General features: G+C 40.5%; 1 protein-coding gene and 1 long non-coding RNA gene across 4 annotated transcripts in view; one reads left to right on the plus strand and one right to left on the minus strand.

Moving 5' to 3' along the window:
• Positions 1–23,996, plus strand: part of ntrk3b (neurotrophic tyrosine kinase, receptor, type 3b) — a 223,785-nt gene that overhangs the window by 142,993 nt on the left and 56,796 nt on the right. For both annotated transcript variants that reach the window (XM_086025698.1, XM_086025699.1), the window contains 2 exons: positions 3,154–3,209; positions 3,344–3,446. In XM_086025698.1, the coding sequence (XP_085881824.1) occupies positions 3,154–3,209; positions 3,344–3,446 (159 nt within the window). The remainder of the gene's footprint in view (positions 1–3,153; positions 3,210–3,343; positions 3,447–23,996) is intronic.
• LOC147149644 (uncharacterized) lies at positions 1,920–4,951 on the minus strand. 2 transcript variants are annotated; one of them, XR_015086143.1, is made up of 3 exons: positions 4,758–4,931; positions 4,334–4,478; positions 1,920–2,335 (listed from the first exon to the last, which is right to left on the minus strand). It is a non-coding gene; the product is annotated as an uncharacterized LOC147149644 (long non-coding RNA). The 2 variants fall into 2 exon arrangements; XR_015086142.1 differs by having other exon boundaries at positions 4,334–4,951.

Raw genomic sequence — 23,996 nt, forward strand, 5'->3', positions numbered from 1 at the left:
ACTTGAAATTGCCTGTAAATTGAACATAACGTGCGTGTTTGAAAAATTATTATTAAATTGAAAGTTATTTAACAGAAGACAGTTTAATGTAGAATTAAACATTGAAGGGAATTTCAGCAAACACAACGTATATGAACATCACAGATGAAATATGAAATATATATATATATATATATATATTTATATATATATATATATAATGTATCTATATATACATATAGATACAGTATATAAATATAGAGAGAGAGTATATGGTTATTTTGTTGTTTGCTTCAAACCCTTTGTTGTTAGGGTAGGGGAGTGGATTTTTTATAATAAAAAAATGAAAGAGCACATACGCACATATTTGTCCATATTTGCGATGCCGATAATAAGCACGCATTGTTATAAATGCGGCGTGCGCGGTGCGTGTCGTTGCCTGCTGGGTCTGCTGACAGCTTCAACAAAGTGGGCCGCTCTGATCTCTCACCTTCATGGCGGTGCTCCTCCGTCTCCATGCCAGGCCGTTCTTCCTCATCAGAGGCACATTATTACGCCGCATTAAAAAGCCTGTGGCGGATGAAGGGTTTGGTTTACAACGACCATTCCTGAGTTACTTTCAGTTCAACGACAACCAATGGAAACGTTTGATTGCATATTTTTTATAGAATTCGATTCATTTCTGGTACTCAGTCTGTCCTGTGAGTTTCATTTGTGTTTTGATTTCATCACTGAGCTGTGAAACACTTTTCTTCTCATCTATTGGACATATTAGCCTCATACCTTGTTGGTTTTGTTATGAATTGAGGTTTGTTCCACCCTTAATATATATATATTTTTTGCCTCATAGAACGACTTGAAAAAAAAGACTTTTTTGTCGTATTACAACTTGTGGAATCATGCTTTAATTTTTCTATTCTCAGAATTCAACCCAATTTTTCTCTTCATAGGGAAATCTTTTCTCCAGGAATTATGTTTCACAATGAAATTGCTTTTGTGAAATGATGGGAAATGGTTCTTCTTTCATTTTTGTCATCCTACAATACAACTACTTTTTGTGAAATTGATTATTTTTCAGTTTCAACTACGCCTTTGTTCTTGTATTAACATAATTCTCCTGAAATTTTTACCTGCAAAACAACTTTTTACATGATTTTTTTTTTCTCAAAATATGACCCGTTAAAAAAAAATCTTTATTCCCATATAACAACATTTTTACTCTCTTGAAATTATTCCAGCAGAAAATGACAACATTTTCTCTTAATATTACAAATGAATTTTTGGGAAATCGTTTTTTTCCTTGTAAGAGTTCAACTTTTGTCAATTTGCAATTAGGAGCATATTTTTATCATCAAAAAAGAATCATGTTCATAAAGTTTTGACATTTTTCTAATTATCTTCCAATTTTCTTCTTCTGATGTTATGCTTTTACTTTTACTTTTTCTTTTCAATATTTTCTTACAATAACACAATTTTAGTATCATAAAGTTGGGGGAAGGAATCCCTGTAAAATTAAAATGATTCTTCCCCCCTCAAACAGCAGATTTATTCTCCTAAATTTATTTCTCTCATATACCTACTACTTTTTTGGATTTTTTTTTTTTATCACAACTGCATAAAGAGTTGGATTTTTAGCCTTTATTTATTTTTATTTTTTATTGTAGTACACTTTTAATCTCATAAAAAAGCCTCAAAATAATACAATTGTATTCTCGAGAAATGTTGTTTCTCTGGTAAAACTACATTTTGCCTCATAACTTTAATCTCATGAAATTGTATTTTTAGCGCTAAAATATATAAATTTTTTACTCCATTTTTGAATCTTTTCTCATTATATTACAATTTTAGTCTAGTGTAATAGAGTTTTTCATGTGACTTTATTACTACAGTGTTATTCTCCCGATATCATTCCCCCCACACACACACACACACTCTCTCTCTTGTAGTAGTAGAATTTTACTCTCGGATCATTTCAGTGAAACTACAACCGTTTTTTTCAAATCACAACTTTATTTCCCAGGCATTCATTTTTTTCCCCCTCGTAACAAAGGCCTTCTGTCTTGAAAACATTCTAGTCAAGGTGTGCCACGGGAGGCAAAGATGACAGGCTGCTGTAGATGACGAGGAAGACATGAATGCATGAATGCGGTGGCGATGCAGCCTATTGCAGCTACTGGTAGCCAGCGTAGCGTGCCAGCATTCATTTGAGCACAAATGAGTGTGTGATGTGCTGGCTCCAGGCCCTCGAGTTTCCCCCGTTGTAGCGCCTCACTTGATTCCACCTGTGTCACCGCGACTCACACTGCTGCTGTTTGACCTCATCCTGCTGCTTTGGGACGACACCACGGGGGCACAACTGATAAATTGATAGAAACAAGTAGAAATAAGCCACAGGTCGAAAGAGAGTTGTCGGTGGTGTCATATGCACTAAACAATTTGATGGCTCCTCTGGACAGTTGGCCAAAGTAACCAACGCCTACTACTTCTACAAAGTACTAACACACTACTATTACTACTAATGCTGTTACTATACTGCAGTACTTCAGATCTTCCTTAGACAACCACAATTGTGCTATTCTTAATATTTAATCAAATCAAAAACACAGCGAAACACAAATTCAAAAATAATTTAATAACAATTTACAAAAAATGTCAAAGTATATATTTTTTCATGAATCTCACTGGGTGGGCAGTAGTAGTAGCAGTAGCAGGGGCGGGGCCTGTGCACACCCAGGCTACTACTATTATTGTTGTACTACATTACTACAACTAGTATTGCTTACCACTACTATTATTGACTATTATTACTATTATAATATCACCACATCTGCTACTATTACTATAACTACAACTATATTTTGTTTTAGCTTTTCTTTTTGTAAGAAGAGAGATGATGGGAGGAGGGAAAAGAAATAAAGGAAGTATATCAGTGACTATCGTGCAGACATTCTGGTAAAAAGTAACATGCAGTCTTTCCAGTAAGATGTTGTACAAAAATAAAGAAAGAAAGAAGGTCATATTTTGCAGTGCTTCTTTCTGCTTGTAAGTTTTTTTTGTTTGTTTTGTGTGTGTGTGTGTGTTCTGTTCTTCCTGTAGCTCCCTGCATGATGACTGACATCTAATTTCACTGCAAATGCCATTCTAACTTCTTCTTCTTGTGTTTGTATTTTGCAGTTCCCTCGGCGCCCACAGACTCGGATTCGGGCCGCCCGGATGAGGATACGTTTGGGGTGAGTTTTACTTTAAGTTTTTTGGGGTTTTTTTTCTCTCTGCTGTTTAGCTGCTATCTGACCATTTTGAAAATCAACCCAATATACTGTAATGCCAACTATCTAACGTGTGTGTCTGCCTCCATTTGGTTCAGGTCTCTATCGCGGTGGGCCTGGCGGGCTTTGCCTGCGTCCTCCTCCTTGTGCTTTTCGTGCTCATCAACAAATATGGACGACGCTCCAAATTCGGCATGAAAGGTTAGTCATGCATATGGGATTAATGTATTTCGAGGGGGTGGTCTTGTCTCATGCAAATGAGCCACGGCTCACCCACTCTACCGTGAGACGCGTCAAAGTGAAAATTCTTACTCTGAAGACAAAGGGATGGGAGCTACTTGTTGAGGCCCCTAAAGACAGTAAAAGAATTGATTGTATGTTCCTTGGTGGAGGCAGCATTTCAACACCGAGCCACCCACTTACAATGATCTGTGTGGGTTGCACTAGTCCCAACATGCCTGTCGACAACTTCACCGGATATTCGAGTAACATTCAAGCTAACACCGCTAGCTAAGGCTAATCTGTTTAATCTAACAACATTGCAACCCTGATTAACATTTGGCTTTGTCATGATAGTGCTTTGACCTAAGAATTGCTGGCTCTTCTCCTAGCCTTGCTGCAAGTGATCAGATAAGATCATTAGCATTGTCTACAGCAGCTGGTTAGCTAACAAGTATGGTTTGCACGGCTATCAGCAGTGTACAAATAGGCATCTAAATGGCTGGCTAGCTAGATGGTAGGATAAGATTACTAAGATTAAGGGTAAATTAGCGACTTCAAGTAGCATTTTCCATCATTTTAAATGGGCTTCCGTTAGCGTTTCATCTACTAACTTTGACCAACTTCCACTAGATGGGCACATTAGCTGACTAGCTTGCTTACTCGATAGCATCTGCTAAAATTGGTAACTTGCTTATCACTACCTCTACAGGCTTAGCTATATTTTTTATACTGTTTTACCCACATGCAATATGACACCTCAGAGCAAAATTCTCACTTTCAGACAGTACACATCCGTGCGGCGTAAAGTAGCATTAGCTACACGCTACCCGTAATGAGCTACTTTGCGGGATTAGTTCATTACTTACCTTGCTCAGAAACTCTGGGGCTGTAATTATTTAGGAGGTGGCAATTATCACGTTGGCCCAGAGCTGGCTCCAATCAAGGATGAGTCCTGGCAGCTAATGAGGCGTCACGGCAGACGAGCTTGTATGCTAAGGCGTATGCTGCGTGCTACCGGGTGGACAGGAAATGAATTAAAGTGCAAAGGAAGAGTTATGAGGAATGCTAAAACATGTCTTAATCGCTCCATGACAATAATTTGTTTCCTATTACGCTCTTCTAGCGAATAGCAACGGCCACGTCTTAAAAGGCTGTCGAGCTAGCTTGTAAATTAGCGTGTAAAGTTATGCCATCGAAACGTATTGGAGCTGGTGGGCTACAGCAGCTGATTGGCGAACTAAGCGAGAAATAGTTGCATTTAAGGTAAACCGTGTAAAAGTGAGAACTGACATTGTCCTGTTGTTTGCCTGTGAGATGCACAAATTCCTCTGCCGCCTGGATGTAATTGAATATATGAGGCCCGCTGCTCACTGAGGGATGTGAACAGGCTGCGGGGTTCTGCAACTCGTTTTCATTCGTGGCTGACCATTGGCAAGTAGTTTTGCCACAATCAGATGTAAATACTCTTTCAGATCAGATGTAGCTTGTTGTATCACTTGAACTTTCAATTAAAAAAAAAAGACGTTTCCGAGCAGGAAGCGAGATCCAGCCGGCCGCCGCCAGGCCGTAACAATACAGTATGTACTTATTGTGTTTTCCAAAAACATTTAATGCTGTTCAAAATGTCATATATGCATGTAGCTAAAAAGTGAAGTGTGGAGAGTCACTGTCGCTGAAAGGTACGGGGGCTGTCAATGAATAAGCCTATCATTGCCAATACCATTATTTCTCTCCTGTTTTCTCTCTTTGTGTTATTATAATATAGCTGCCAGGCCAATCAACTTCTTCCAATGACAATTGACTAAAATTTCTATTGCAGCGTGTCGGTAGATGTACGGTAGGGAGAGGCTGACTGTACCTGGTACACGATTATTCAGTTCAGTCAGTTAAGTAGTCGCGTTGCCCGGTGTGTAACGACCAATCATGGGTTAGCTTCAGAAAACAGATGAGCCGTGATTGCAACAGTCTGCTTAACTCATATTCCACAAACTCAATATTATTCAGAATACCATGTTTAGTCCCGTGAAGGTGCTGAGGACTTATTATTGCTTCGATTTTTTTAGGGGTAAATTTCTTCTTTAAGCCCATTTTCACTCTGATTGTGATTAACCACTCAAAGCATGAACAGCGATTCATAAAAAATCTGAGTGAGCAAATAAAACATATTTTTGCCATCATTCCGTGCCGAGTTTTGGAAATGGGAAAAAAAAAATGTTCAAGTCATTTCGAACGGCTAAACAACAGTAACCAATGAGTGCCACATTGTGCTGCATTCTGGGTAATTCCGGCGGCCCTGCTCGACTCGACAATGGCCGCTGGCAGCTGCGGGATGTTAACATACGGAGCAGATGATACCGCCGCTATTTTTGGCACTAGTTTTCACTACAGAGTTTAAATTATGGAGGCGAAAAAAGGCTGAGGCAGCGTGTCGAGAGGAAGTCAATGATGGAAGAGGGCCGCTCACTTTCAAGCTAACCCACTAAGACCAAATCTTTGCTCTCTCTTTTTTCCCCATTTTTCTTTTTGTGCATGTTGTGCATTTGTCTTACATCCAGATACTATGCATATTATAGTACAACAGAGTGCTGTTAGGGTGCTCAATTCACTCCACTGTCAATTGATTTTTTTTTTTTGTTAATTTGGTGGTCTCTCAACACAACCTTTAATCAGAATCAGAATGAGTGAAATGCCTTGCGTATTGCTATGGTACCAAAATGTGGCTATTGTGAAGTAGACAACAGTAGTTGAGATGCCAGCTTGTTTAATTGTAATCTTACCCCCAAAAAGGGTGTTTTGGAGGGCAAAACACCACAAATGTAGCTAATTTTTTGAACATTTCATGGGACAACAGCAATATGGACAAGTCCTATTCATCATAGCGACATGAGGTGTGTCCACATGCTGTATGTGTATATATATATTATTAGGGCTGTCAAAATTAAAGCATTAACTATGGAGATTAATGGAGATTAATTTAAATTTCATAATGCACAAAAAAAAAATTTACTCAGTTAACTCAGTTGTATTTACTTCCTGTAGCAGCTGACCTCTGCTCACTCTACAGCCAAACCTAGAACAGAGTCACTGTCGCAAAGACGGACTTTTACGTAGCTTTACTTCAAAAAGTTGCTTGACGGCTCATTGGAGTAATCCAAAATAATGTGCACACTTTGCACGGCCAAATTAAAGTACCATATTAGTTGTACCTCCTTTGGTGGATCGTTCAACTGTTGTATTTTGCAGGAAAAGAATCGTATTCAAGGATCAAAGAAAGCTATTAGAACTTTCTTTGCATCAAAATACACTTTTACTTTTTTTCCACATTAATTTACAGATTTTACTCGAGTAAATAACGGTTCCAAGCTTCGTAAAAATTGTAGTTGAAAAATACGATTAATCGTGATTTATTCTGGAAAATGTCGCGAGTAATTAGTTAAAAATGTTTAATCGTTTGACAACACTAATATATATATATATATATATATATATATATATATATATATATATATATATATATATATATATATATATTGCAACATTACAGTATTTGTTTTGTATATCGTGTTCCTTTAATGGAATGAAGCTGTCAGTTGTCTTTGTACACGATACGAAGCTATGCTCAGTTGCATTGGGGAAAAAAAATGATTGTAAAATGATACACACAAACCTACGTGGTCGCACTTACACGGACGGTAGCCCGCGGCGGGCGGCTAACCTCTGTGATCCAGACGTGTGTGTCAGGACGGCTTACCCTCCTCTCCGCTGCATTACCTGAACCAGGCCCTGGGATGATCAACACACATCAACACACACGCATTTATTGCATCACTGCCTCGCTTGGCCCTGGCTGGCCTGCGTGAGCTCTGCTGCCGGGCAATGAGACCTGAACTGACATACATATACATCATGTGACTATATTTGTGTTTAATGATACACTCGTCAAACACATGCAATTATCCAACGTAGTCACCTTTTTTAATCTTTAATAACCACGTTGGAGCCTTTCTCAGCGGAATTTAGGATGAGAGGAAAGGAGACACCCAGGACTCACATTTATGGACAATTTAGAGCAGTGCCCGCGACACAGTGGCCCCTTGATTCAATTTTAAAAAAACAAAAAAACACTGATGAACAATCAATATTTATTTCCCACCGAAAAATGGGGGGAAATTATCCTGGAAAAAAGTGAAAAATCCCTTAAAAATTGGATAAAAAAAAAGAAAAAAACAATCTGTGACTATGTGAATCTGTGGATGCCAACTACGAGGTTGCAAGGGTTGACTGTAGTTTTAAGTTGTAATATCACCAATTACCACTAGATGGCACGCATAGTTACACTTACACTGGGTCTTATACTATACATCCTTATACTACAATGTGGTTAAGCCTAATCATTTTGGCGGATTTGGAGTGATATGCAAGACAAGCATAGTACCTCAATAATATTAACATTTTGAGTGAGTTGATTTTTGTGAAAAAAAAAAGGCACAAAATGAGTTCTTGCACTTTATGTCGGTTTCTTGCGCCATCTTGTTTTGTGCCATCCATGAAAGATTAGTTTTATGCAACAGAGAGAGCCCTTTGCACTGGAAAAAAAAAAAAAAAAAAAGTAATTATATATTTTTTTCTTGCAGTTTTTTTTTTTTGGGTGGTGGGGGGGCGGCTCTCACTGCAAGACATCAGCGGCGGGTCGGCTAATAGCTAAGTGGTCACTGTGTCTGTGTGTAAAGCAGTTTGCGGTTAAAAGGCGAGTAAAGTGGTGACACCGAATGCACTTTAACTGTTTTTGCCAGCGTCTCCCCTTTTAAGACATCGCCATCAATAGTTCAAGCGAGCTCGGCAATGGCTTAATATAGTTGCTTTTAAAAAGCGTGCACCGGAGTAGCGACATATGGAAGTCAAGAAATAGAAGAAGATGATTTACTTTTCAGTCTTCCAGAGCCATTTGGCGGCATCCTCCAGGGAGGCGCTTCAAAGAAAAACATGTTTACGTCGCTATTCAGAGACACGGCATTTAGCCCGATAATGAACACGCATGCAGATGCACGGTAGGCCTATCGACGGCCACTGTTATTGACTGGATTACTCCCAGCCATTTTGTTTATTTCTACTGTGCGCGGTGGCGTTTATCAAGAGTCACTGGTGAAAGGAGCAATCGCGTTAATTATACTACACCCACATTGCACGTGTGCCCGCGCGTGCCGTAGACATTTGACCCTCTGAATTATTTTTCGTCTGTTCTATTTATTTCTGTCGTGCGGCGGGCCAGTTATCATAAATAACTGTCAGGAACTGCAATTATATTCATTAGTATATTAGGCGCATGCCAGTGCCTGACTGAGTATGGGAGGACCTTTTTTGATTGCAGATATTTATTTATTTAAATGTGGTGGTTATCATAACTAGCTGTCATGGAACAATCAGTACGGAGTGTGCCGTGAATAAACACAGTTGATTATTTGTAGTGGTCGTGTCTCTATTACTATTGCGCAAGATGTCTGTCATCATAGTTTTTTTTTTGTTTTTTTTTAATGCTATGTGTTATTGCGGCTGTTGTATTTCTTTCTATTGTGCAAGGCACGTTGTGGGACACTGGCCCTGTATTTTTGGTATCACATTGATCCCAACTCTTGTAGTATTACATGCTTCATTTGATGAAAGTGCAGCAGTGCTTAGAGGAGATGAACTTGAAATACACGAGCGTTCTCGTTACACGGTATCGGTATCAACGTTGGTATCGAGATGCCATATATCGCGGCGCACTTTTTACGGTCTGACTGTATTGCAGAGTTTTTAAATTGTACATGTCGTCGCTGTCCTGTGAAAAATTATGTCCAATTTTGGATTTTTTTTTTTTTTCTTCTCACTTTAATGCGATGTTTGTAACGCGGAAACACCATTCACGTAAAAATAGGAAAATTGCAAAATCACGTGATTTTTTTTGGACCATTTTTCCTACGCAGACTCATTTTACAGCAGACTCGCGCAGCTAGATGCATGAGCCGGGAGGAAAGAATGTAAAAAGACAGTCAAAGTGTAACGTGTCTCCTGCAAAGTGGAACTGGCTTACACAACTGCACATCTACAATAAAGTCAACATCATTAGCTAATATAATATAGCCTCCCCCCCTGCTAGTCACAAGGTAATATCATTTCTCCACAGGTGGTCAAGGATAGACACAGCTGCCGATGGACTTTCAACGGCTTTATTGAACAAACGGTTATAAAGTAAACATGTAACAAGCGCATTCATACACTAGCTGCGTGGCCTCAAATGACGCTGAGTCACTCAACACACAAACATCACTCAACAGGCCAGGTCCAGCCTCTTAAAGACGCACGCATTTGACGTTACAGATACTACAGTTTACAACGTAAGGATGGTGACCCCAAGTGGACAAAAATAATACCTGCGTCTCACATGCATATTTTTGATTGTGTTATGCATTAAAGATGGAACAATCGTTGTCTCGCTCAACTGGGCGGTATCTCCTTCATGCTTGGGTCCTCTTCATGCCTGGAGAGAATCCGAAAATATTCTCGTGATGTCCCCTGGCGGGCTCCGGTGTAGGAGTGCGCAGGCTTTTTTTTTTTTTTTTTTTTTCGGTGGCGGCGTTCGGTGTGGTGGCGCTGACGAAATAAAAGTACGGCAGGACGAGGACGGAAAGGTACCCATGTTACTGCTGATGGTTGCGCTCATTTATTTTTGACTCACCGCAATGGCGACGACTTGATGATTACACATGTTGACAATCTCAAGGGCGGTGCCACGCACACAGCGTGAAGAAATCACTTTTTTATGCAAGCAACCGAAACAACAAACGGGCTATAAATAGACGCAGCTCGTCATTAAGTGGCACTTGACAGGTTCCTTCAATGTCACCTGCCATAACGATTAGAGATTGGCTTGGAATAGCACACGCATTCTTTTCTTTGTTATAATTACAATTTATTCTCCTGATTTTGCAAAGTTTTTCTTTTCAAAAACAAAACAATGTCCTAACCTTTGGAGTATCGTGATTTTTTTTTTTTTTTTTTCTTTTCAAAATGAGAAATATTGTCATAAAAATTCCACTTTTTCTCTGAATATCATGGCTTTGCCCTCAGAATAGTTTTCGTAAATGGTTTTCTTTAGACTATTTCTTTAAAATCAGGTTTAGTGTTTTTCTTGAAAAAAAAATGTGTGTGTGTGTGTGTGAATAGTCTTCATTTTCAAAAACACCATTATTTCAACAATGATTAATACTGTATGTATTTATTTGGAGCAAGGTAGCACATTAGTCCTCTAAACGTTTGAGGAAAACCTTAATGATGTGAGTGTTCTTCAGATTTTCCAGCTTCTGGTGTCTTGTCATGTCTTTGAGCTGAGTCCGGTCCTGTAAACAGTCTTCTTCAAATGGTTCGTAGAGTTGATGTTGTTGTTTGAGAGGAACATTAATGATTTAAAAAAAAAAAAAAAAAAAAAAAGAGACACAATGAGTCATCTTCATACTTTCAGTCAGACTATCTTGATTTTGATGAATAGCAGCCATGTGCCAAAAGTTGAGTGAGTGCCTTTGTTGTAGCCGTGCCCCATCGATTTTTGAAAACGTATAGTATTACTCGTGTAGACTGTCTTCTTGGGGTTTTTTTTTTTTTTGGGGCGGGGGGGGGTGTTATATGGCTTTGTTAGCAAGAGACCCTATTGCTTTTCAAAGATATCAGCCGTTTAACCAATCTGCTTTAAGTTTTCGGGGATGATGTTTGTCAGTGCAAGACCTTATCGATTTTCAAAGAAATATCAGCAATATAATCAGTCTCCATGTTTTTTGGGGATTAGATGTCGACGCTTGGGCAGGACCCCATTGATTTTGAAATGACATCAGCCTTGAAAACAGTCTTCTCTATTTTTCGGGGATTTGTATGTCTTTGTTAGGGGCGAGACCCTATTGATTTAGAATTGGAAGCTACCTCACCTGATGGAGGCAGACGCGGTCAAAAGGTCGCATCAGTTCATGTGTCTGGCCACTACTCGAGCTCCCACAATGCCCCAATGACCACGATAATACCGACCAACTTATAAGAACGCCAGTGATTTTCGAGATTGCGGGAATGATGTCTTTGTTGGATCCTCTTGATTTATTTGAAGGACACTCTAAGACATTGTATGCCTGAATTAGGGCAAGACCCTATTGAGTTTGTAAATGATCAAACATGTAAAATGCTCTCTTCAAATGTTCGCAAATTAAGCGTCCTTTGTTGGATCAAGATCCTATTGATTTTGAAAATATCAGCCATTTAATCTATCTGTTTTTGTTTTTTTTGGTGATTACACTGCATGTCCTGGTTAGTTGGTTGTTGGGGGACTGTTTTATCACACCAGAAAACTCTCTAGATGTTAAACGAACGCACTAACTAACAAATTTACTGATTAACTAACTAACCTTCTTCCCACTGACTCGCAATCCTCTTCCTTCTTCCTCTTATGAGACGTGAAGTTGTCCAAAATGTGTTTGAATGAGCGAGTATCTGAATGTGATCGGTTAAAGAAATTGGGGCTCGGGCCTGTGCAACTTAGGACGGTGGCCATAGTGAGCGAGCGAGCTTGCAATGAGCTGACAACCGGGAAAACAATATCAATGGCATTAAAGTGAACTGAAGTCGAGTCAACTATCGACGGCAAATAAATCTGAAGTTGTTCGACCCCTAACTAACTAAGTAAGGTTTCTGACATAGCCCAACTCAAATCACACTCCTCGAAACGTATCTAATAATGGTTGTAATGGTTTTAAATTGATAGCCTATGTGATGTTTTTTTTTTTTTTGTTTTTTTTTTCAAACCCAAGTAGCAACCCGACTATTTATTTTGAGCTATGTAAGAAAAAATGAATATTCTAAGTTTCTTGATATCTCGGCGGTTTGTCGAACGGGAGAGATGCGCATCCGCCCGAAGCGAGTTGAGCGTAAGCGAGCAGCGTGATAACAACGAGATAATGATGATGGTGAAGATAGGTGACAATGCCACATAACTTCCCTGGCAGAGATAATAAAGGCAGCTGAGATTGATCATAAAAAAAAAAGTAGTAGTGATGTTGTGTGGCTTTCAGAACACTGCACTTACAAATATAGTATTGTGGATTTGTCATTCACACTATTTCTGTACGTTTCGGGATTTTAGCACATTTTGTCATTCAATTTGTGGCCTTTGATTAGCGAGATGAAAGAGGTGACACTCATTAGGATGGATGGGTAGATAGATACGTCATATGTTTTTTATTTATTTGAATATTTCTGATATTGTAACTAATAACCTGACAGTGAGCATGAGTACCTTTGTAAAGGCCAAATGCTTGCTATTGCTCTTGTTAATCTAAATGGTGCAGGGGTACCTAATGGTTTGGCCGGTGAGTTGATGTGGACGTAGTATTCTAAAAGAAATGAAAATATATTAAATGGCATGACTCCAGTTTGGACGCTCCACTTGGCCTGGGTGACGATGTGCTTATTAGCAGAATCCACTCGGCGACGGCGAGGCAACTCCAACGCTTCCGGCGTTGAGTTTTCATTTGAATGATGGAACAAGAGAATCATTTAAAAAAAAAAAAAAAAAAAAAAAAGAAGTGTGTGTGTGTTGAATCCACCTTCCAACCATATTCAATTTAGTGTGAATTTTCCAGCCAACAGCTCGCATTATGTAAGAAGCAAATGGAGAGTGCCTCGTGTTCACTCCCACGCCGGATTCTTTCATTCTGGCACACACACACACACACACACACATCCATATCTCAGCCTTTGCTTTCAAGTGAATGTCTGCTCAATCAATGGGCATATATAAATATATTCATTTCTAGCCATATATATATATATGTACACACACACATGGCAGAATGGTTTCGTTTAAAGAGCATGCTCCAGTGCTCCCCATATCTCTTGTATTCCCCTCGGCCCATATTCCCCTCAACCTCGCCTCGCTTTGCATCGAGAGCCCCGCAACCCTCCCTGCACCCTCCCTCAAGTTCTCCCTTAATATATAACCCATAACCCGTGGCTTGTAACCACCGTATTCCTGAGAACGCTCACGGAGAGACAAAAAATGCACGCGACTTCCGGTAAGAGACTTACGGTAAAATTATGCGCTTTGTTTCACGGAGCGGTTTATTTGAACGGTTTTTGCACTCCCTTGTCTAAGCGATCATAAGTCCCCATTGCATTGAAAAATCTCTTGTACAACTTGGGAACTTGTTGCGCCGTTGGCGATTGTCCTAACAAGCAGAACAAGTTGAATCCATTACAACGAGAGCAGTATTTTTGAACTTGCACTCGAGAGGAGGAGACGGTGTTGTTGACTCGCTACAGCTTCCAGCGCCTACGCGGGAATGAGGAACACCGAAGAATTATTATTTCTTATTTCTTATTATATTATTTATTTGATTTCTTATTTATTTCCAAATTATTTTCAATGTATTCAGGGATTGTTTAAATGATTCAATTACCTTTTTATTTATTTAACTAAATAATCAAAATATTATTTTTATTTTTTTAATAATTTTATATATATATATATATATATATATATATATATATATATATATATATATATATATATATATATATATATATATATACGTCTTTTGAATGTTTTTGACTTATTGAAACTACTTTTTTTTTTTCAATTTAAACGAACCTGTGTGTATGGAATATGCTGTCCCAATGCACCGTAGTTGTCGGTAGACGTGACGTCTTGGCATGCGGTCTCAAAAACGCTGAGGCAGCATTGGAGTTAACAGTAATGGCCGGTCCACTGAGTCCACTGCTAGCAGAGCCTCCACGGCGCCATGAAAAAGTAACAACTGTCTAGAGCAAAAAAAAAAAAAAAAACGATTCTAGTCAAGTGGCTGCCGCCCCCTCAAGGTCGTCTGGTGTGGTGCAGTGACGCATCAAAAACTTCCAGAACAATCTCCAAAAGTTCTAACCCTTATCGATGATATCCCGCAGAGACAAACGTGATGAGTTGCTGTGACCTCGTCCTTTTCCTAAGTTACTCGCTAAACAGCCCGCTGGCCTTGACGCTCTGAGACTTTCAGGAGCTTTTTCATGTTCCCAGTGGGAGGCTGATGGTGAAAATATGCAAGTATTGAACAGCAAGTGGTGAGTTGGTATTATAGATAGGTAAGTTATGTACAGTATGTTGGTTGTTCGATAGACTATGGAGAGTAGTAGGTAAAGCAGCTAATACAGTGCCGCGACAAATGTTCCCTGTTCTTTGCGCAGTTTCCCCACTTGAATGTTTAAGATCATCAAACAAGTTTAAATACCAGCACAAACATAACGCAAGTAAATGTCAAATGCACTTCTGAAATGACGATTTTATTTATCAAAGGGGAAGTAAACCCCCCAAATTTATTTGGAATAATATGTTGTATGCACCTACCTTCTCTAGTCTAAACACGGCATTCTGATTAGTATTGCGTTTGTGGAACATGAGTAAAGCAGCAAAATACACCTGTTTTAGCCATCTCGGGGGGCGGCCATTTTGTCACCTCTGTCGACTATCAGGGCTCAAGTAACGACCAATCAAGGCTCACCTGTTCTCTGAAGCTGAGATTCCGCCTTTAAGGAGTAGATAGACAGAGAGAGAGAGGGAGAGATTGAGAGAATTCTCAGACATAACTTGTGTTCAATAGCTGCTTTTGTTTTCAATCTATTTTCACTGTTTTAAATTGGTTAATATTGCGCAACCATAACCATGATCATGAATTTGCGAAAAAAAAAATTGACCAAAGAATTTGACCATATTTGGACATATTATGTTTCCGCCCTACAGCGACAACATATTTAATCGAATTTGAAAATGCTTTGAATATTTTCTCTTTTTTGTATCGAAAAAAAAAAAATCAAACGGTGACATTAAAGTATCGAACAAACCGTTCATTTTGTATATGCGTTGCACCCCTAGTAAGTAGATATTTAAGTAGGTAAGATAAGTTGCTTGGATGGCAGGTAAGGCACATACTGTACAGCCTCACATCACCCTGTTTTCCCTACTAAGAGTCATTTGGAGATTCTGTGGACAGATGACTTGTTCGCATTTGCCACAGGAACAATTATGCAATGTGATTGCTGTGTGTGAGGACTTATTACTGCTTAAAAGCCTGGGACACGCACATGTCCTATCAACTCCAATCTACTTCATTCATCTCCGTGCTTTATTTTCTTCTTCCTCTTTTTTTTTTTTTTTTTTTTTTTTTAAAGTCGACTTTGTTCCTCTGGGTCCCACCGTGCACTTTTCAACCCACGCTTCGTCTCGCTATTATTATTGCATCTCATCTCTCCGGCACGGCGCTCTCTAATGGAGTTACAGCACACCAAGGATAAAACAATTAAAAAGAAAATTCATTTGAATGAATTAAAGTTCAGGGACAACGTCGTCAGCCACGGCGAATCGCCCCGCGTGGCTGCCTGTCGCGTCTTTTTTTTTTTTTTTCTCGACACAGGCCTTGTCCCACCTCATTAACCTAAGTGGTAACCTGTGAATAGGCGCATTAGCACACAGTAATGCAAAACAGAGGGAGAAAAGTCTCTGATAGCTTGTTGAAGGTCCACTACAATGCTTGTGCTCTGGTAAAAATGTCTTGTTGATTTTAGACAAACCACAGCACCAAACTCAGACTTGAGCATCCCTTGGAAAGTTTTGAAAAATTAGCCCAGTTTCACTGAACATAACATTTCGTGGACATGTCTATCACAACAGAATGCAAGAAAACACCTCAAGGGCCCATGCGTGGAACTGACAGGAAGTCGGCCATTTTGGTTTGAAGCAGCCTTGTTGGGAGAACGCTAAGGTTTGTCGTTTAGTGAACTCCTACTTGGGAATTTGCCCAAACGAGCGGAAGAAGCTAACCTAGACAGATGGGCAACTCTGAACTGCTTTGAAGGGCAAGTCATATCAAAAATTTCCTTTACGATAATATGTTCTATGCAGCACCAGTAGACTATACAGGGCATTCTGATTAATATTGCATTTGTGGGATATGAATTAAGCAGCAAAATCCACCCGTTTTATACATGTCAGGGGGCAGCCATTTTTCCACTTGCCGTTGACTGAAAATGATAACACAGTTGCTCCGGTAATGACCAATCATGGCTTAGCATACAAACGTTACATGACCAAACTTTGTTTGGCCGTAATCGGCAAAATGGCCGACCCCGTAGATACATAAAAACGGGTAGATTTTTCTACTTAACTCAAGTTCCACGAATGCAATATCAACAGAATGCCCTGTTTAGACTAGTACGGGGTGCTTACATACAGTTTTTTGTAAAGGATTTTTTTTTTTTACTTTACTTCCCCGTTGAGGTAAGGTAGATACTCTGGGATGGTATATGTTCTAGGTCGGTAGCTAGCTAGTTTGCTTGGTGAATTTGCTGAATTGCAAAACTGTCGAATCCGGATGGAGCACGTTATGACGATTTAATGATCCTTTTGAGGATTCACAATGGAAAAATGGGTGTAAGCATTGTTCTTCTTGTTTTTTTGTTTTATTTTCAAGTATATTCCGGATCAGTGGAAATCCTCGAATACCATTGGCCAACGGTTCAGCAGTATAATATAAGGCAATGACAATGTATGGGGGAAAAAAATCTGAAGATATGAGGGAAAGATTTTGACGCTATGTTTTCTGCATTTAACTGGAATCAATACATTGCCCCCCCCCCCCCCCCCACACACACACACACACACTAAATCCCATTTGGAAACTAATTCTAATACTCTGTATCTGGTGGGGCACTGTCCCAGTTCGCCCCTCTACTCATAAAAAAATGGCTGTCGTGGCACGTCGGGACGACTGCCTTTGCAAAATCTCCGCGCCTTTTCCAATCATTTTCAGTGTAGAGGAGCAGGCTGGTGGCTGGCGAAAGTCTTGGGAAGCTGTTAACGAAATGCCAAGGCCATCTGTGCTGCTCTAAGAGGGTGTGAAATGAAGATGGAGAGTGTGTCACACGGCGATGAGAGGTCATTACTGGCTCCTCAAAGGCGGCAGATTATGTCAATTTTACAGGTCACAGTCTCGTGGGTCACTGCATTTTTTTATCCCCCTGGTCTCGGTGAGACTCAGTAACAAGTGCGCGCACGCGTGCGTGTGTTATGCACGTGAGTGTGGTTCAAACGTGTATTAAGCGGCACGGCGGCAAGAAGCAGCCACCACCTGACGACAAGTGGCATTGATTACATGTGAGCAGATGCCATCAGGATGTCACGACTGGATTACTCATCACCAATACATCAAGACACAGCCATGAAGCAATTATATTGGAAATAAACTATTCATGATGTAAAATTATCTTTAGAACAAGTTTGCCTTTAAAGTTAGTACTCCATAACATGTCCAAATGGATCCTACAAATGGCCACTTCAAACCAAAATGGCAGACTTCCTGTTTCTTTTTCGGCATGGCTACTTGATTTTATTTTTTTTAATATTGTTTTTTTTGAGGGGGGGTCTTTAAATCATTAAATGGCCTCGCCCCGGCGTAATCTCTCCGAGCTCCTCCACTCCTACGCACCTTCCCGCAGCCTCAGGTCCGCGGACCAGGCGCTGCTTTTTAAAACCCGGTTGAAGACACATTTCTTTTCTCTGGCTTTTGATCAGCCCTGAAATTTTCTGCACTTTTCCGGTGTCGATTGTATATAGTGTTTTATGTCAATTTATTGGTTTTATTTAGTTATATTTTTATTTGTATTCTACATATTATTTATATCTATATTTTTAAATACATGTATCACAGCCTTTTATTGTTTTTGTTCCATTTATTGTATTGTTTGCTTTGTTACAGCTCTAGCAGTTATGAAATGCGCTATATAAATAAAATTGTATTGTATTAAAAAAGCAAATATTTTATTCAATCAAATAATAATGTCCACTTGCGCCTGTCTTATGTTAACACCGTAAAAGATCTTAAAAGACTCTTAACATTAATATCTATGATTTTGCTCGTTAGTAGCGCAAGTCCGTGATGATCGGCCATTAAAAAAAAACTGTTAGCTGGCGGTGCATTAATAAGCAAAACAAAACAGTGCTTCTTCTCATGGGAGTTTTTTTTTGCTTTTTAAGAGAAAAAAAACATTATTATTTGACTTGCAAAATAGAGGCTAAACATGTCATCAGCACTGTGAAGTGGCTTGTTTGGTCTCCCTTGCAAACGGCTAACGCGCTAGCGAGGTGACGTATCCGTGTAATAAATACATCAGCCCGTTGATGTAAAGTGACATTGCATCACATGCATGATGTGCAGCGGTGCATGGCTCACCATCGAGTATTACATATGTATACATCAAAGATCTGTGTGTGTGGGTGAGTTGAAAGGAGTGGTACACTTGATTTAACCACCTCCAGCGGGGAATTGAGCTCTGATTTAAGAGTGTCTCCGCGGCAATAGGCACTTTTTGGGTCAGGTGAGAGAGCTTGCTTCCGTTAGATTTCTATGCTCACTGTGAGTGTGTGTGTGCGTGGTGGCGTGTGCGTGTCTGTGTGTGATAAAAGGGAGAGTGTGTGTATATGTATGTAAAAACAAGTCAGGCAACCACCTATCATACGCCTTCTGACAACTCCAAAGTTTTTTTTTTTTTTTGTTTTCCTCCCACATTTTCCAGAAGACCCCAAATCCACCGTAAGCTTGCCGCAATATGATTTTGGACCTGTTCCACAGCCAAGATAAGAATGTCTGCGGCACTAGTTAGCTAGCTAGCATAGCCCCGCAATCTGATCCTGATGCCTGTGCCACAGGGCAATTCCAATTTCCTCTACGCAGTGAAAAAAAAAAAAAAAAAAGCAAAACAAGAAGAAGCAAAACATGTTTTAATCAATGATTAATGCTCAGTGAAGATGACTGTTTATCTTTTGCATATTCCAGTAGGACAAAATGCATTGTGGGTGTTCTCGGAAGAGCTGCTGAATAAATTGTCAGATAAGACGCAGCAGCCGCCGCCGTCTTTTTAACCTGAGCTTTTGTCTCTTGGCGGGCGGGACGTTATATTTGTGGCGCAAACAGGTGTGGCCTTTTGAGACGGGCCAGAACGCGCTGCCGGTTTGAGACGAGATGAACAAAAGGGTTGCGCCGATAACGTCGCTTATTGGAGCAGACTCCAACCGCTATCACATTTGGCACCGGGCCGCACGGCATAAACAAGAACATAAAATATTTCATTGATCATCGGAGTCGGAGAGAAGTTGATTTCATTCGCCTCTCCACTCTGCCAGTCAGCCACGCCCACCCAAGGGCCAGAGGGCAGGGCCAATAGGGGAGTGGGCTTAGGTATCCACAGACCCCCCCCCCTTGCCCGGCGCCAATAGTGGATGAAAAAAAACGTCAGCCCACAGAACTAGCAAAATGAGTAAAACACAAATGTCTCTGGAGAGCTTCTTCTGAAAAATGAACTGGGATTTATTTTTTTCCCGCAATGACAGCACCCAAAACTAAACTACAGAGTAGATATGACATAAGCGACACACTTGGGGTATCAAGTATGTCCCCAACATGGGTCCAGATCGTTGCATAGAACAATCACAGCGTTCCCATTAATAAATGATATTTGTAACTTTTTTTTTTTTTTTTCTCTATGGTTGATGCATCAAAATGTCACATTAAGTGAGACCGGTGCATGGCGTAAAAAAAAATGTTGGAGACTGCTGTCTTATTTGAATTCCCAGAGTTGTCAGTCCACAATAAGGTTGCCTGTTGATTTGCTCCGGTTGACACCGCAGGTGGTGGCAAAAGCGCTCGCTAATTACATGTAATTTAGACACATTTAACAATGCAAATAAAAAAAAAGAGCAAGCGCAAAGGTGCGGGAATAGTATATGAGTTTGGGACTATTGATTCTCAATCGACAATACATTGCAAGTTTTGTGTATGGAACTACTTTGGCCCGCTCTTCCTTGCAGAATTGCTTTGCTTTGTACAATATTCTCACAAAAGTCTTGGGAATCATTCAGATGTTTTTTGTTTGTTTTCTATACAAAAGTAAGGCAAGCCTTTGTGCGGATGTCATTTTCCCCTCACTGTTGAGTCATGAACACTGACCTTATCTGAGGTGAACGGAGGGCCTTCAGTTCTTTAGTCGTCACTGTGCTTTCGGGGTCATTTTTGTAAGCGGGCTGCTCACCACTGTCCATGTTTTCTCCTTTTGTGGGTAATGGCTCTCACCGCGGTTCACCAGAGTCCTGACGTTTTATGAAAGGTTTTGTATTATTTCTCATCTGTTCTTGAATTTCTTTGGATCGTGACATTTTGTTGCAGCTATTTTTAACGTTTTGTCAGACAGATTGTATTGAAGTAATTTCTTGAATAAACAGGTCTAGGGGTATTCAGGCTTGGGTGTAGTCCGTGAAAATGAACTCAGCATTCCAAAAATGTGATTATCCACAGGTAATTAGTGATTTAACTAGGGGGACAAGCTATAGTAACAGAACACATCGTATACCGAAGACTGCAAAAAAAAATGGACGGTCATTGCCCGAGGTGTCTCCCAAGTAATGTGTTGCAAACACCAAGCGGGGGCTACTACTTGCAATTAGACTATTCCAAGTAACTGTAAACAATTGTATGTTCATTTGTGGTGGCGGTGCTAGCGGCTTCTGGAGTTTCAGGTACTTTTGTCAGTTTTCTAGCCTTTAAAGACTCTAAAAACATCACATACCTCTGAGCTGAAGTCTTTTAAGAGTGCAGTTCTTAAGAGAATGTGTGACGATGAATGTCTCATCGCAGCTGAAGACGAAACTGCAAATTTCATCTTTTTAAACACATCAGACTGGTGGAGCAGCGCACAAACATCTGACAGCAAGAGGAAACACTGAACAGACAAAAGAGAGGTATAAGGGCAGGCATATTTCTTCGCCAAGAGCTCAGAGGCCACCGATTCCAATTCTGACTGGCGTAGGTCCCTGCACTCAAAAACAAAATGGACTTAACTTGAGGCTGTGAAATGAGTAAATATTTTACACTTTGTCCTACGGAAACATGGTTAAACAAGAGAATGCTGGCCTTCCAGTTCTAAGGAAAGCAATTCTTCCAGACAGAATGAAGCTACATGTCAAGGGAAAAACTCATGGAGGAGGACTTGCTTGTTTGTTAATGACGGTTTGTTCACAAACGGCAAGCTGTTAAACACCCCCCTGCTCCGAGACAAACATATTGCAAATTACCAAGTGCAGGCCACATCATAGTTATTTACATCAAGGCAGATTCTAATGCTTACAAAGATTTAGCTGCATGGTGACATCAGCTCACATCCAACCAAGCACTCAGATCCTGTCTGACTGGTTGTGACAGTTATTTTGCCCGTTGTTTACCACCATGTCAACATATCACAGGGCCTAAACACTTTGGACCGTGTTCACCAACCCGAGCCGTCCCCCTACCCTATCCTCAGCCTCTCAGATCACATCTCTATCGTGCATCCCAGCCTACCGTTCCCCACACAAGAACAGCAGACCAGAGCAGAGGACCGTCGCCGTGTGGTCCTGTGATGCTATCCTGATGCTGCAGGACTGCTTCACATGCACAGATTGGAACATGAGAGAGGTGGACTGACCTCAGGCATCAAAACGGCTGGCAATTAGAGGGCCATTTCACCACCAACGATCCACGGATCATGTGGAAGGCAAACAACCTGGAACCTGAAGAGCTGGTGCGGTGACAACAACCTTTGTTTCAATGGGACTAAGACCCGGGAGATGGCGGACTTGAGAAGCAGCAAACATGGCCCTCCCACCCTGAACACTGGCGATTCTGCTTCGAACGTGATCTCCAGCTTCAAGTACTTGGGCATCCACCTTAACCAAGACCTCACATGGAGCAACAACATCTGTGGTCTGACTACGAAAGCACGTCAGCACCTTTACTTCCTGAGAAAAACTAATGTTGGTCTAAGGTGCTCAGTCCTAACTTAGTTCTACAGATGTGCAGTGGAGAGTGCTTCAATATCATTGTGTGCTCGGGGCAGGCTACACGAAAGGTTGTCAGTATCCTTCCTTCCTTGTGGGTACCCTATGGCTCAGGTGGTAGAGCGGTCTTCTCCCAAACCGAAGGTTGCCGGTTTCCTCAGCCCTTGTGACCATGTCAATGTGTCCTTGAGCAAGATTCTAAACCCCCAGTTGCTCCTGATGCTGCGTCATCAGTAGCTGAATGAGGAGACAGTGTTAAAGTGCTTTGCGTACCCTGCAGGTAGAAAAGTGAAAGCTCATTTCCCATTTCACCACGAACATTATTGCTTTTGGATGCAGGAGGAGGGCCGCTTGCCTCGGTAAGGACCCCATAGATCCATCAGACAATCTGTTTGCCCGGCTTCTGTATCTTCCCCATAGCCATGAGACTGCTTAACTGCCGTAATACTCCCTGGAGGACAACAGACAACATGCGCACACAGCCATTACTGAATATTCATGGAAGCATGTTCTATACTCTTCACGCCTGATAATGTGTCCACATAAAGTAGCATGTGCTGTAGTTTAGTTAAATACCACCCAACTACCTCATGCCTTTGCACCCAATTTTGCATGAAATATCACTGGTTATGTTTTTTTTTTTGTCTTTTTAGTGACTACTTTTTAGGGTTTTATTCTTGTCAGGAAATGTGATAATTGCACTATTTTCAAATTTATATCCGGCTCATACCGGGTCTCTGTAGCCTACTTTGTTCCAAGCATAAAAGTGTTTTTTTTTATTGGAATGACAAATAAACACCTTGAATTCTTGATGGGGCGACATGATCGTTAGTCAGAACACCTTGTATATTGTATTCTCTCTGCTCTATGCAGTCTCTATTCTTGCTTGTGAGGAACTGGACTATAAAGACAAATCTTGTACAAGCAAGCAATCTGAATCATTTTCCTTGAGATGCTAGTCAATCCTGTCGTTCCAACGTTACCGCTTGGAAGTTATATCGGCATACGTGAAATTAAAGATGAAGGAAAGCCAATCATAGCCGGGAGGTTAGAGTTGTTACTTTTGCTGTGGTTAATTATCTGTCAATTGATATGCCGGCAATAAGTCACTGCGAGACAGGAGAAATTAGTATCGCCGAAATGGAAAAAAAGTTGCGACGGATGGCACCAGATATTTGGCTGCGCTACGGTCCTGGTCGGAATAAAAATATAACAGTGGTGTGTTGAAACTTGAAATGAGAATTTCACTGTTTCAATATTTTGTGTAATGTTACAGCCTGATTCCACAATGGCAAAAAAAACAAGTTTCCCCCCCTGCTAAAAATTCTTCTCACATGCCATGAAGGTGAAAAAATAGTCTAGTTTTGTTTTTCCAGATTGTTGGAAATGAAGAAATCACGATGGCACTCGGAAATTGAGCTCAGGTGCATCCTATTTCCACTGATTGTCCTTGAGATTTTTCTTCAGCTCAAAGGCCACCTATGTTAAATTAAGTTGATTGGGCATCATTTGGAAAAGCGCACACCTGTCTGAAGAAGGACCCACGTTTGGCAATTGTCAGTCGTAAAAGCTCAAAACATCTTCAGCGCGTTGCCTTGATACATTAC

The sequence above is a fragment of the Filicampus tigris genome, chromosome 3 (genome assembly GCF_054856515.1).
Source record: "Filicampus tigris isolate MCC_2025a chromosome 3, RoL_Ftig_1.0, whole genome shotgun sequence".
NCBI lineage: Eukaryota > Metazoa > Chordata > Actinopteri > Syngnathiformes > Syngnathidae > Filicampus > Filicampus tigris.